The 12,925-nt window shown below is 54.5% G+C and overlaps 1 protein-coding gene across 1 annotated transcript; it reads left to right on the forward strand.

Moving 5' to 3' along the window:
- The first annotated feature begins 982 nt into the window (after positions 1–982).
- Positions 983–8,122, forward strand: EMX2 (empty spiracles homeobox 2). Its single transcript, XM_027731330.2, has 4 exons — positions 983–1,184; positions 1,909–2,389; positions 4,519–4,703; positions 7,244–8,122. Exons 2-4 carry the CDS (start codon positions 1,999–2,001, stop codon positions 7,409–7,411), a joined length of 744 nt encoding a protein of 247 aa, XP_027587131.1. The 5' UTR covers positions 983–1,184; positions 1,909–1,998; the 3' UTR covers positions 7,412–8,122.
- The last annotated feature ends 4,803 nt before the right edge of the window (positions 8,123–12,925 follow it).

Consider the following 12,925-nt stretch of genomic DNA (forward strand, 5'->3'; position numbering starts at 1 on the left):
GCGGGGTCGGAGCTCTGCGTCCCGGGTGTCTTCGGGCTGCAGAGGTTTTTCCAAACGTGTGAGACCTGAGAGAATGGCACTTCGCTGCAAAATCTGTCCAAAGACTTGAGTTACGCCGTATAAAGCTCTCTCTCACTCTGCTCTGCTCTCGTATGCACGTGTGGGTACGGATGTCTATACGTACAGCCGCCCCACGCCTGGAGATCAGATTTACATTTCCTACATGAAGTGAACTTCTCCCCCCACAAAGTGCACACAGCGCGGGGTACACAAAGGGAAACACGGCCCCGAACAAAGGCGCAAGAACAGCCGCATCCTTGCGTGCCCAACGCTGTTTTGTCACTTATATTTAGCCCGTCGATTTGGTATTTTGTTAAAAATATCGGCAAGCTGCGAACAGATGCTTTTAGTAGAAAGCAGGGAACGCGAATAGAATTCATCTCGCCCTTTAGTGGAAACAAGCGAGGACCGTTCAGGCGGCGATTTATTTTTTAGCATATTTTAATGCGGCGAAGTAACGGATTCTTTGTGTATAAAGTGGAAAGAAAATAGAAAACAAGGTCCGGGAACGAAGGAAAGAAACGCTAGACTGGTTTTAAGACTCCCCCCATCCCTTGGTTCAACAGAAACATTAATTTACATTAGCAATTCCGCATCTTTAAGATAAATTACACAGCGGCGTAATAGATTTAAAGCACGCCAGATTTTTTTTATCATTAATTGTAAATGTGCAAAATACCTGCTGGTACTTCACTTTAGAAGAATGTAATTGGCAAAAATGGGAGGCTGATGAATAGATAATAGATCCTTAACTACCAATAAACAGTAAGCACCAGCCAAGAGTATTAGGATGTGATCATAATTATTCTGCAGCCCCAGCCAATGAGAGGAGGAGAACTCAGCCCTAAAATCATCTCCGGACCCAAAGGTAAACGCGAAAATACGGACAAGGCTGGAACCGGAGACGTGATCCCCTGTCCCGTCTGCGAGCGCCCGGCGTGTCCCAGCCCTGCGCGATGCAGCCGCCCTGCGCTTTGTGCTCCGCGCCGCGCGGGGCGGGCAGCGCGGGGCAGCCCGGGGGGAGGAAATAAGTTCGGAGGAGGAGGAGGACGACCCGTTTTCTCACCGGGACGAAATCTTTCCCAAGCGGGGCATCTCTCCCTGACACCCCGGGGCGGATCAAGGTAACCTCGCCGGGCCGAGAGCCCCCGAGAGGCGGCAGGGAGAGGGGCGTCACGCTGGCCGAGGAGCCCAAACCCCCCCGAGCCCCCTCTAGGAGATGCGGCGCCCTGCACCCCCTGCCCGCTGAGCCCCCCCCCCCCGACCCCCGTCCGCCTACCTTGGTCTCGGAGCGGCGGCAGGGGAGGGAGGGAGGGCAGCGCGGCGGCGGAGGGGCGCGGAGCGGAGCGGGGCGGGGATGGCGGCGGGGCGGGGGCGGCTGCGCGGGGCGCCGCGCTCCCCCCGCGTGGCGGGCGCGCTCCCGCCGCACTCCGATCCGCGGCTCCATCCCTTCCGATGGCGCTGCCCGGCGCTCGCCTCCCCTCTGACGCACTTTAAAGAGTCTCCCCCTTCAACCTCAAGGCGAGTAATAGCGACCAATCATCAAGCCATTTACCAGGCTTCAGAGGAAGCTGTTTATGTGATCCCAGCACTAATTAGGCTCATGAACTAACAAATCGTTTGCACAACTTGTGAAGGGGCCGATCACATCCATGGATTGTCTTTGGACTTAGGGGGGGAGGGGGGGACGACCGCCTTTTCCTTGCAGGAGGGAAACTTCTCCCAGCAACTTTTTTTGTGTGTGTGTGCGTGGTGCGTGTGTGTCTCCCTTTTGGGTACCGCTGGCTGCCGCTGCCTCCTTTTCCTCCAGCCCCTGTCTATTTATGTGTGTATCTATCCCTCCTCAAGTCACTCCCTGCTGCAAACTTCCCCGGATCGTCTCCCGCGCACCAGAGAGAGACGGGCAGAGATTGGGTCGGGGATTCTCGTCGCGGCAGCATGTTTCAGCCCACACCCAAGCGGTGTTTCACCATCGAGTCGCTGGTGGCCAAAGACAGCCCCTTGCCCGCGTCTCGCTCCGAGGATCCTATCCGGCCGGCGGCGCTCAGCTATGCCAATTCCAGCCCGATGAACCCTTTTCTCAACGGCTTCCACTCCACTGGCAGGGGGGTCTACTCCAACCCGGACTTGGTCTTTGCAGAGGCCGTCTCCCACCCGCCTAACCCGGCCGTGCCGGTCCATCCCGTGCCCCCTCCTCACGCCCTGGCCGCCCACCCGCTGCCTGCTTCGCACTCCACGCACCCGCTCTTCGCCTCGCAGCAAAGGGACCCCTCCACCTTCTACCCGTGGCTAATACACCGGTACCGGTATCTGGGCCACAGGTTTCAAGGTACGTGCAACTTTTCTTCTCCCTCCGATCCACTCTCCCTGCGATCCACCCTCCCGGAGCTCCCGGCCGGCCCCGCCGTGCGGATTTTGGGGGACTGCGGTGGGCGGGCGGCCCTTGCCCGGAGCCGCGGGCTCGGCTCGACCGGGCCCGGGGTCTTTTGTCCCTGTCTCCCCCTCCGCCAAACTTGATGAGCTGTCAGAGACGAGGGGCTTGGGCTTCGTTTTGTTTTGCTGCTTTTTGCCGGTTTGTTTTGGTTTCTCGTGAAGAGGGGGGCAAACGGGAAGGCAAGGCCGGCTGGGACTTCGTCAGCTTTCTGCCCCCATTAAAAGCAGGGGAAAAGGTGGATATTTTTTGTTCCGGTGTGTTAAAAGCTACAGAAGGAAGCGGCCCCGCAGAGCGGGGAATGGAGAGGTGCTGAGGCTGAGGTTCCCCCGGGAAGGCGGCGGTGTCCACCGGGCTGCGGGGCCGAGCTGCGGGGCCGCAGGAAGCCCCCGCCACGGCCCCAAGTCCGACCGCTGCCCTTGTTGGAGGGGGAGAAATGAAGCGAATCTCAGAGAAAGAAGAAGGGGAATGTGAGGGGGGAAATAATCCCAGCACCGGAGCAGCACGGGGAGATGGGGCTGCGGAGGATAGCCGGGGAAGGCGCAGGGAGGGCGATCCCGACCGTGTGGGCAGCGAGGGGCTCCAAATGCACGGCGATTAATACCCGGCTGAAGGGAAATAACCGAATCCAATGGCGGACAATCAATAAAATCCCCCTTGTTTAACCCTTTATAACCAGCAGCGTCTTCCCCGAAGGGTGAGCTGATTTCTCCCGTAATGGATCCAGCTCCTGCCTCTTTCGTTATAGACAAACCAAACAACAAACAAACAAAAAAATCAACCTCCACTCGGAGGGATCTATCTGCTTTTTTTTATTTTCTTTGTATTTTTATTTATTATTTCGGAACGAAAACAAACCACCTGCATGTTGCATTTTCCCCGGCCTTCTGCAGCCGGGCCGCTGCAGCCGGGTTGGAAAAGGAGCCACTCTCTCTGAACCCAGGCGGTCTGAGGCAAAATGGATTATTACCCTCTGAGAATAAAATTACAGGTTTCGCTCACCAAATTATTTGTCGCAGCCACCAGGCGATTGGTAACGAGGTCTAGATGAAAGGCGGAAATGTCCTGGTGTTGAACCACAGTCTGATTTCAAACACACCCTCCTTCTCCAACGATTTTTAATGCACTTACAGCGAGAGCCCTTCGGTGCCTTTCCCACCTTGGAAGGGCCGACCCGGAGGAGCGGCACAGGGACACCCTGGAGGGAGATGCCCACCGAAAAGCCCCAACTAACCCACCCCCCGCTCCTTCCCCCGCTCCGATGCGGGCCGGCAGGGATGGGATGGGATAAGATGAGATGGGATGGCCGCTCTGTGGCCTCTCCGAAGTTTGGCTCTTTATTTCCACGCCGGTTCCCGTCGCCGCCGAGGCACCGTGGAGTGGGCAGTGGGCCGGGAACGGCGGCGGTGGGAGCCCCGCTCTGGGCAACACACCGGCAGGACGGAGGGAAGCAGAGGGAGAAAGGCCCCGGCCGAAGTTTTGGGGGAGGGAAGCGCAGACAGGCCGGGGGAGCGGGCGGGCGGCTCCCGGAGGCCGGTGGGCGGCCAAGGCGTCTCGGGGGGCTCGGCCAGGGCGTCCCGAGCGCCGCTCCCCAGCTGACCGCGGCGGGAAGATGAGAACAACAAACAAATACGGAAAGATGTGAGGCTGCCGGTGGTCGAGGGGAAGGGGGGGCAGCCACGGGATGAAGCCGCAGACACCGCAGCCGGGCTCTGGCCAATTCTTTCCATTTTTTTCTTTTCTTTTATTTTTTTATTTTTTTTTTTTCTGTAGTCCTCCCCAGGTTGGGTTTTAGAATTTTAATTTCTCCCAGTCCTCTCCTTCCCCCGCTCATTTATCATTCCCCTCCACTTATTTATCAAAAGAAAATTCAATACCAAAAAAGGGTTGAAAAATAAAAAAGAAACCATAGTCGGATTTCTCCTGCGGATAACGGTGGGAGAAAAAAAATTTCTTGTGCTAGAAAGTCCTGTCGAGTGCATTTGGGAAAGGTGTTTTGCTAATCTCTGTTTTACCCTGTTGCCCAGGGAATGAAACCAGCCCGGAGAGCTTCCTATTGCACAATGCACTGGCCAGGAAACCCAAACGGATCCGTACAGCTTTCTCCCCATCCCAATTACTGAGACTGGAACATGCCTTTGAGAAGAACCATTATGTAGTAGGAGCGGAGAGAAAACAGCTGGCACACAGCCTCAGCCTCACAGAAACTCAGGTAAGGGGGAAACATGGAACGGACAGTTGGGAAAGTGAAAGTACCGGCATCTCCTTTGGAAAACCCACCCGGCAGGGCCGAGATTCGAGCAAAAAATACGGGCAAATTCTAGGGGTGTTTAGGCCTTCGGTCCCCAGCCGGTGGAGCGGAGAGAGGGGTCCCCCCTCGCCTGGGTGTTGTAAAATCCTTTCCCGTTCGTGATTCCACCGCTTGTGCCGAGGGTCGCGGTGCCTCGGCCGGCCGTGGGAAGCCGCAGCGCTGGAGCAGGATTTGGGGTCCCCCGGGCAGCCCCGATGGGAGCCCGGGCCCGAGCGGGGAGGGAGTGGCGAGGTCCGCGGTCTGCGGGTCCGGCCGTTTTGCTGCGGGGCTGCTCCGACCCTCAAGAAGTAGTTTGATATTGGGGGGAAAAGCCACCAAAACAAATGGGGGGGAGGGGGAAGAACCCCCCTCTTTGGACCCTACGGCAGAAACACAGTTTCTTGGATGATTTTCCACTCGTTTCTAGCCCCGCGTCAGGCAGAGGGGATGTGAGGAGCCGGTTCAGGAGGACAGAAAGATGAAAAATAAAAGCAGAGAAATTATTAACGAGGAATCCCCCCCTCCCCCGCCCTCCTTCCCCCCTCCCGCCGACTGGCTGCGGGCCAGAGCCGCACCGGAGCCTGTTTGTGTCGTGTATCTGGCGGGACGATCAGCGAGGTTCCCGCTCCGGTCGTCCCGGGGCGAGGGTCTCGCAGGTACCGAGGTCGGGCGCTCTGGGGCAGCGCGGAACCGGCCAAGGGCTGCGGCGGGGGCGGGCACGGGCTCCCCCCGACGGCGGGGGACCCACGGACGGCGGGCCCGCTGTGAGGGCGTTTTTCACGCGGTTTTCTCCCCGCCGGAAGAAAAGCTGGAGTTTGGAGGGTTGGTGGTGGTTGTTGTTGTTGTTGTTGTTGTGTCGGGCTTTTGTTTTGTGCCCTTCCAGGAGACTCGCGGAGACAGGATTCCAGATGGGGATTGTCTCTGCTACAGTATGTGGAAAAAAAAAAAAAAAAAAAAAAAAAGCCAAAATACCCAGCCGCAGCCTAGTTCAAAGTTCCCAGTAAACACAGCGTTCTCTGGGCGGATTAAGTTGTAACACTTTTTTTTTTTCTTAACTCCTTTTCGTGGGGGAAGCAATAAAGAGGTTGGAGCTTTTGTTTTAAAATGTCTCCCTAACAAAACAATAAAAAGGGATCGCCACTTTTATGAGGTTCCCCGAACAAGGGACCGGTCACAGGCTTATTTCTACTGGAAAGCTGTATTTAAGGTGGTCTTTGTGCTGCTTGATTCCGAAGCTGGTTGGGGTCTTTTGTCCGGATGTCAAACCCCCAGTCCCCTACAAATGAGCTCCCTTTTGGGAGATCAGCGCGCAGAAATGAACCGTCCTCCCCTTCAATTAGCAAACTAAAAGCAAATTAAACTCACCCCTTGTTCCCCGCTCAGCTTTTTAATGGGGGACTTTTGGAGAATATGAAAATGCAGCAGAGATGTGTGTCCGGCCAGTCAGGTCTCTGTTCTGAAGAGGCAGCGAAGCGGGTTAAACCAGCTTATTAAAATGCTCCAGTTCTCTTCACCCCCCCCTTGCTGAGGCCTTTATCAGGCACTTTCAGATAGAACCAGAGTTTAAACTGCTTTAAAAAAAAAGTGTTTACCTTTGGACGCTACATGGAGTGTGGCCAGCTCTGGAGATAGCTCAGAGATCAATACTATCTGTAATTAAAGCACTGAAGTCAGCTGCCGGATGGTTCAGTCAGATGTACTCGCGCTGAACAAAATGAGAGGGATATTTGCGATGGCACTTACAGGTTTCGCGGCGCTACGATCGCTCCTGGACGGCGTGTCCCGGGGAGATGTTGCGGGGAGCGACGGACGTTTTTCTACTCGGGGCTATTTTCTTACATTTTATGCGCTTTTCCAAGAGGAAAAGATCTCGTACGGCCGGCCCTCAGCCCCATCCTGGAATGGATGAGGCCCTCGGTCTGCTTTGACCCGCCGGGCCGGGCCGGGCCGTGCGGGCAGGTGAGCGCCCCGCAGCCGGCCCTGCCTCCCGCCCCGCAGCCCCTGGGCCGCGGCACAGCTCGCCGAGCGCGGGGAACGGGAGCGGGCCCGTGGCGGTGACAGCCCACGGCCACGCCGTGTTCTCCCCGCGTGGGGCACCGGGGCATTGCTCGGGGCCGCTCGTACGCGGGAGCTCCGCGCCCGGTGCGCGCCCGGTGCATCCCCCGGCCGTGCTGCCCGGTCCTGCACACGTGGGTGCTCTGGAGCGGCCGGCGGGCGTGGGACAGCCTGTCCGGGCCTTTCCCGAGGGGGTTAGGAGGCAGGCGGGCCTCGTCTCTGCTCGGCCCGCTCCAGGCTGGGCAGCGGTGAGAGCAGGGCACGGAGCGGTGAGGACGCGGTGCGGGCAGAGCGCGGTGCGGGCAGGGCACGGCCCGGGCAGGGCACGGCCCGGGGGCACCCGGAGCCCCGCGCCAGGGCCAGCGCAGCAGGCATCGGACTAACGCCCGGTGCCTTTCCTCCCTCAGGTAAAAGTATGGTTTCAGAACAGACGGACAAAGTTCAAGCGGCAAAAGTTGGAAGAGGAAGGTTCAGACTCACAACAGAAGAAAAAAGGGACTCATCACATCAACCGGTGGAGAATCGCCACCAAACAGGCCAGTCCAGAGGAAATCGACGTCACGTCGGACGATTAAGAACTGGCTCTTTGGGACTTTTCAAAGCCAAGCACCCCACTAACCGAAAGTGTTAAAGGCTCACCCCCCCCGGCGTGGCGGTGCGGGGAAGGACACGGAGATCTTCATCAAAACACGATTCCCGTCTGGGAGGGAGCTGGGAGCGAGCGAGGGGCAGACAGCGAGGGGTCCGAACTGTGACACTGCCGGCACCGCTCTGGCAAGGGGGATCTGTCAATCAGAGCCAAAACAGCGGGACGAAGTGATTGACAGGTATTCCGTTTATCGCAGTCCACTTTTAAAAGCATAACGTCAAAAAAATTTAAAAATATATAGAAAAAAATGTTTTAAAAAAAAAAAAAAGAGAAGCCGCCCCCCCCATCCAAATCAGAAAAATTACCACCTTACTGGACATTTTGCACTTCACAGTTTTTTCCGTCTTTGAAAGAGAAATTTCCATAAGCAGCCAAACCCCACACCTGTTTCAGAAACTTGAATTGCATGTGTAAAGCCGTCTGGGCAAAAAAAGAAAAAAAAAAAAAAAAAAAAAAAAAAGCGAAAACATTACTCCAGTTCCTAAAGACAGAAATTAATTGTAATTTTTTTTCCCTTTAAGACCGGTTCCGTGTGCTTTTTAATTTTATTTTACGAGAAATGTGCAGTCTGTAACCATTTTATGATAACTTCTGGCGTCAAAGTGTTTGTGAAAGCTAAATGAAGTAGCAGTAACAAGGCATAGTGTTCCTTCCGGATGGACAAACACGGTGGGGAGGGGAGGGACGGGAGGGAAAGGCGGGGAGGGGGGGGGGGTGGGGGTTGGTCATAACTTTTGCTGCAAAAAAAAAAATTCAAATTAAATTAGCCCCCCTCCACCCCCCATCGTATCCCCATTGCAAAACCGGATGACGATTATTTTTTAAGATTAATAAAGCGCAAACCCAGCGACCAGTTTTGGCGGTGAGGACACCTTCTAGGCTGGGAGGATCCAGAGAAAAGGGACTTAAAATCGCAGATTGATTTTTTTTTTTCTAATGGCCATTTTCATTGGGGCAATTTTCAAGCACTGACCTTATAATATTCCGAAATCATAGAGCTACTAAGAAAAAGTTACAAATGTTTCCTTCATGTCTCCTATACCAGAATGTAAATATTTTTGTGTTTCGTGTTTAATTTGTTAGAATTCTAACACACTATATACTTCCAAGAAGTATGTCATTGTCAATATTTTGTCAATAAAGATTTATCAATATGCCCTAAATTTTTAAGCAATATCTTTTCCGCTTCACCCCCAAATTTCTCAGGAATCAGTATTTTCCCCCCACACCGCCTTGTTTTTCGCTGCTGAACCCCTGCGGTCGGAGCCTGCGCTCCCGCGGCCGCGCCGCGCATTCCTGCGGCCATAGGCGCATTTTCTTAATGTATTCGCCGGCTGGTAAATAGACCTCTAAAAATACGCCGCGGAGTCCCGCTTGATGTAAATAAATACCTGAAAAAAAAACCCCAACAAAAACAAACGAAAAGAACACCCCCAGCGAAAAACCCTTCCCTGGTTAGAATCCGAAGTGTGAACCGGCTCGTAACGGTGAAACCGGTCCGCAGCAGCCGCGCTCCGCTCAGAGGGGCTTTCCTTTGCAAAAATATGTGTTTTAATAGCGACAGGGTGTTTTTTATTCCGCCCCCCCCCGTGTTTATCATCCCCTGGCCAGGTCGCTGCGGTGAGGAACAGGTCCTGTGAGCAGGGGCTGTGCCCCAGCTGCTGTTCTCCCCGCCGCTCTCAGGGAGCGATCCTGGGCACAGAGTAAAACTCTGACATTAAAGACGTGGGGGAAAGAAAAAAAAAAGTTGCTCTGGGTCCTTGAGGAAACTAGCTGGTTTTCTGGGGGTACACAGTTGTTTTTTCATGCTTCATTTGCTCTTTAGCCTGATAGACTGCATTAATCAGTTTTATTTCCATTGATAGAGAAACCTCGTCTGCTCTGTTCGAGCTACAAAGAATCCTGCAAGCTTTTGTGAAAGTGCAAATCAGTTTAGGCAATTATCATACCAGGAATATGAAGGGGAAAGAGGAGGCATTGCCCAGTGGTCTCCTTTAATCTCTTAATCCGTGGATCCAGGGGGGCTAGTTGGACATAATTTAGGACAATCTGACTACCCTTTACACTGTGATAAGGCGAAGTTACAATGCATCGCAAAAATACGAGCTTTGTTAAACATACTGCCTTGGAAAGTTAAGATTAGACATTCTGTGCACGTGTTGGCTCTATCGGGTACTATGTAAATTTAATTTTTTTTTTTTAAATCCGATCTTATTTTTTTTTAGCATCGGTTCTTATACAGTCCCGGTGACTTTCCATTCACTAGTGCTACAAATACGAGAGAGGCCCAGTCAGGGTTAGGACGCATGTCGCAATGCAGTCCCTTCCATTTAAACCTAGGCTAATTATTTAGTAGAGCTATTCCCAAGGTAAACTTCTCGTTGCATCTCTCCCCTCCTCGAACAGCTGATGATGCAGATCTGGAAACCAACAGGATGCACATTTCCCCTGAACTCACCCAAGCTGGCTTGCGCTCCACTTCAAACCCGGGCAAATGGGCAAACAGTAAAAGGATTGCGGTCGAACAGCAGTCTTGGGCCTTTCTAGAAATTGTTTCCCATCTTGATAAAAGCCTTATTTCGGCAGGAACCATATACTTCTCCCTCCACCCTTTTTCTTTTTCTTTTTTTTTTTTTTTCTTTTTTTAACCGTGAGGGAAGAGAGGGAGAGAGGGAAAAAAATTAAGCGTCCTATGTAGCGTAACAGCAATAAAATCTTCAGAGAATGCCATTAGCTTTGAAAAAAAACCCTAAAAGCTTTATTACAAACCCAGCTTTGAAAATAGGGGGGATTAGGAGTCTGAAAGGGTCCCACAATGGTTAGAAGAAAAGGTTTCATGCTAATGAGGTTAATGCCCTTTGTATCTCAGGACTCCACAACTTCATTACTCCCTATCTCCGGCTGCACCAAGCGGCTCAGAACACTGCAATCCACTCCAGCTCTCCCCTGCCTTGCCTAGAGAAGGATTTGATAGCAGCTCTGTTCAAACTAGATAATTATATCTTTTCAAGTCGGAATTAAGATAAAGAAAGTGAAGCAAAGGCGGCTAGCCTTGATCCACTGCAAACAAATTTGGCGCACTTTCTAGTCTCTCTCCCCCTGCCTCAATAGGCAGGACAGTCAGCTTATTAGACCCTCATTTGCTTTATTAATTCATCTATTTAAAGTGGCAGGATTAGAGAGAGGGAGAGAGAGGCAGAGTCTAATGTGGGACAGTGGATGCCAGGCAACGTGGAAATATAAATATTGGCGAGATGCTATCCGAGCGGGTGTTTAAAAATACATTTTATATTAAATAACTGAGAGGAGTGGGGGAGGGGGAAGTGGAATTCGGGTGGCGAATTGCAGACTCCGGTGGATTTTTACTGCTCTTTCGAAGGAAAGCCGGGGCACGGCTGCCGGAGGCCGGCTGTCCCTCCGGAGGCCGGGATTTGGGCCGCTGCACCCCCGTGCTGCGCAGGGGGCTGGAGGCCGAGCAGGGCCCCCCCCGGCAGTGCTGCGCGGGGCGCTCCGCGGGTGCGGGGCGGTGCGGGGCGGTGCGGGGCGGAGCGCGCTGTCCCGCGCACCTCCGCGGGCAAATCGGCCCCGCCGGTTTCGCGTGGTTTGCCTCGTCCATCACCGGGCTCTGTCTGCCGGCCAAGGTCGGCGCAGCCCGCTCCCCGCCCCTCGCCGGCCCCGGCCCTTCTCAGGGTGTCACCGCCCAGCAGCGGCCCCGAGCACCGGGGGCTCCCGCCAGTGCCGCCCCCGCGAGGGCCGGATCCCCACCCTCGGCAGCTCTGCTGGCTCCGTGTCCAGGATCTGACCCCGCCGGCCTTGGACTTTTAACCCTTTCCTTTCGGACAAAGCTAGCGGCTCCCAGCCGGGGTCACTTCCCACCGGTGGGATTTGCACCCCTCACGCGGGCGCAAACCCGCACCCACGCACCCCTCTCTGTGCAACTGGAGCGGGGTGATGAGGCCAGAGGCCTTCGGAGCCCTCGCTTTGTTGTGTTTAAACGCTGTTTATTTACCTTCCTCCTCTGATAGATCGCACTGTTACCTGTGAGGGCTCGGCGGAAATTAGCGGTCCCCCCTAATTAGCACCCAGGCTCCTCATAGCCGGTAGGAAGCAGGCAGAGCAGCTCTGGCCGGATTCCCTGATGAACAGGATCCTCCCAGCCCCTGCTCCCGTCTACATCAGCGGTTCATAACTGCTCGGAGCTAATACGGCCATTGATTTATTTCTCCAAAGGGTCCCGCTGCGAGGGGGAAGCGGGAGTTTAGAGAACCTCCTGACCCCGAGCCGTAACCTCTCTCCTCGCCAGCCTCTCTCCTGGTGGGACACTCGCAGCCGGGGAATCCCAACCCGTTGCCCACTCTTGAAACGGAAAGGACCATTAATCACCTTCCCTGGTTCTCTTTTAATTGACCTTTTGCAATTAGCGCCTGTTGCAGGGAAGGCGACCCGCCGGCTGTGAGCGAACCCCCCCGGTGCCCCCTCGGACCCCTCTTGCCGGGATGGGGGGGCCGTGGCCGCCCCAGTTCTCTGGGTCTCCCGCAAGGCGCGGGGCGGGAGGTGCTGCGGGCATCGCTCCCGCGAAGGGGTCAGTGCGCCTCGCAGGTGGCTCCCCTGGCCGGAACGGGGAAGGCGGGATCTGCCTCCTCCTCATCCTTCTCCTCCTTGTCCCCACCGTGAGGCCGCTCGCCCCGGCTGCCTCGGGAACCCCGTGTCCACCGCACGCCCTGGCTGGAGCCCCGGCTGCTGCGGGGGCTCCGGGAGAGCATTTATAGTGCCGCTCTCCGTCGCCCACGGCTGGACCTGACGTCAGGAAGAACTTGATCTCGTCCGCTTTGCTCCTGCTTCTGAAACTGATCCTTGAAATGAGAGAACAGACTCTACACAATTCCCATGGCCTTGACATAAGGTACAGCGATAAATATACACCACTAATGAGCAATTACCATATAATCACCTTCCAATTAGCTCGCATAATGATGAATTAAACATTCTAGCCTGCTGGATTAGGTTTCTTACTTTGTATATTATTTACGAAGGCTAGCTTCTGCTGAGCACCAAATATCAAATTAGATAGGGAATTTTCAGTTGGGGGTACCAATTACGCATTCAGAGCATGCCCGGAGTTTTTGTCACCAGCCAGCTAAAGTGTATTGGAAGGTAGTGTCCATCCTTTTCTGTCTTCCTTTTTGATGTCTTAAAACAAACTCCACGCTTTTCTGACAATGCTCCTCACGTCGCCTACCCCGCGTTAATCCTGCTTCCTTCCCCAAGGCTGGACAGACAGGAAAACTGGCCGATTTTTTCCCCTAGGACAGTTAAATAAGAGAGAAGGCAGAGGCAGGAGCTGGGGGAAGCAAAGGAACTCTCAGGCACACAGTCCTCTCGGTCATGGTTGCTCCATCCCTGGGAAACAGGGAGAAACCCATCCCGTTATCCCGGACAG

Source organism: Pipra filicauda, unplaced genomic scaffold (genome assembly GCF_003945595.2).
Source record: "Pipra filicauda isolate LSUMZ 115617 unplaced genomic scaffold, ASM394559v2 scaffold53_size3534045_pilon, whole genome shotgun sequence".
Classification (NCBI taxonomy): domain Eukaryota; kingdom Metazoa; phylum Chordata; class Aves; order Passeriformes; family Pipridae; genus Pipra; species Pipra filicauda.

Bases quoted from the DNA above. Each gene is read 5' to 3' on its own strand.
- EMX2 (XM_027731330.2), top strand. From the start codon at position 1,999: ATGTTTCAGCCCACACCCAAGCGGTGTTTCACCATCGAGTCGCTGGTG. The intron at 2,390-4,518 runs GTACGTGCAACT...CCTGTTGCCCAG, and splicing joins TCTGGGCCACAGGTTTCAAG to GGAATGAAACCAGCCCGGAG. The intron at 4,704-7,243 runs GTAAGGGGGAAA...TTCCTCCCTCAG, and splicing joins TCAGCCTCACAGAAACTCAG to GTAAAAGTATGGTTTCAGAA.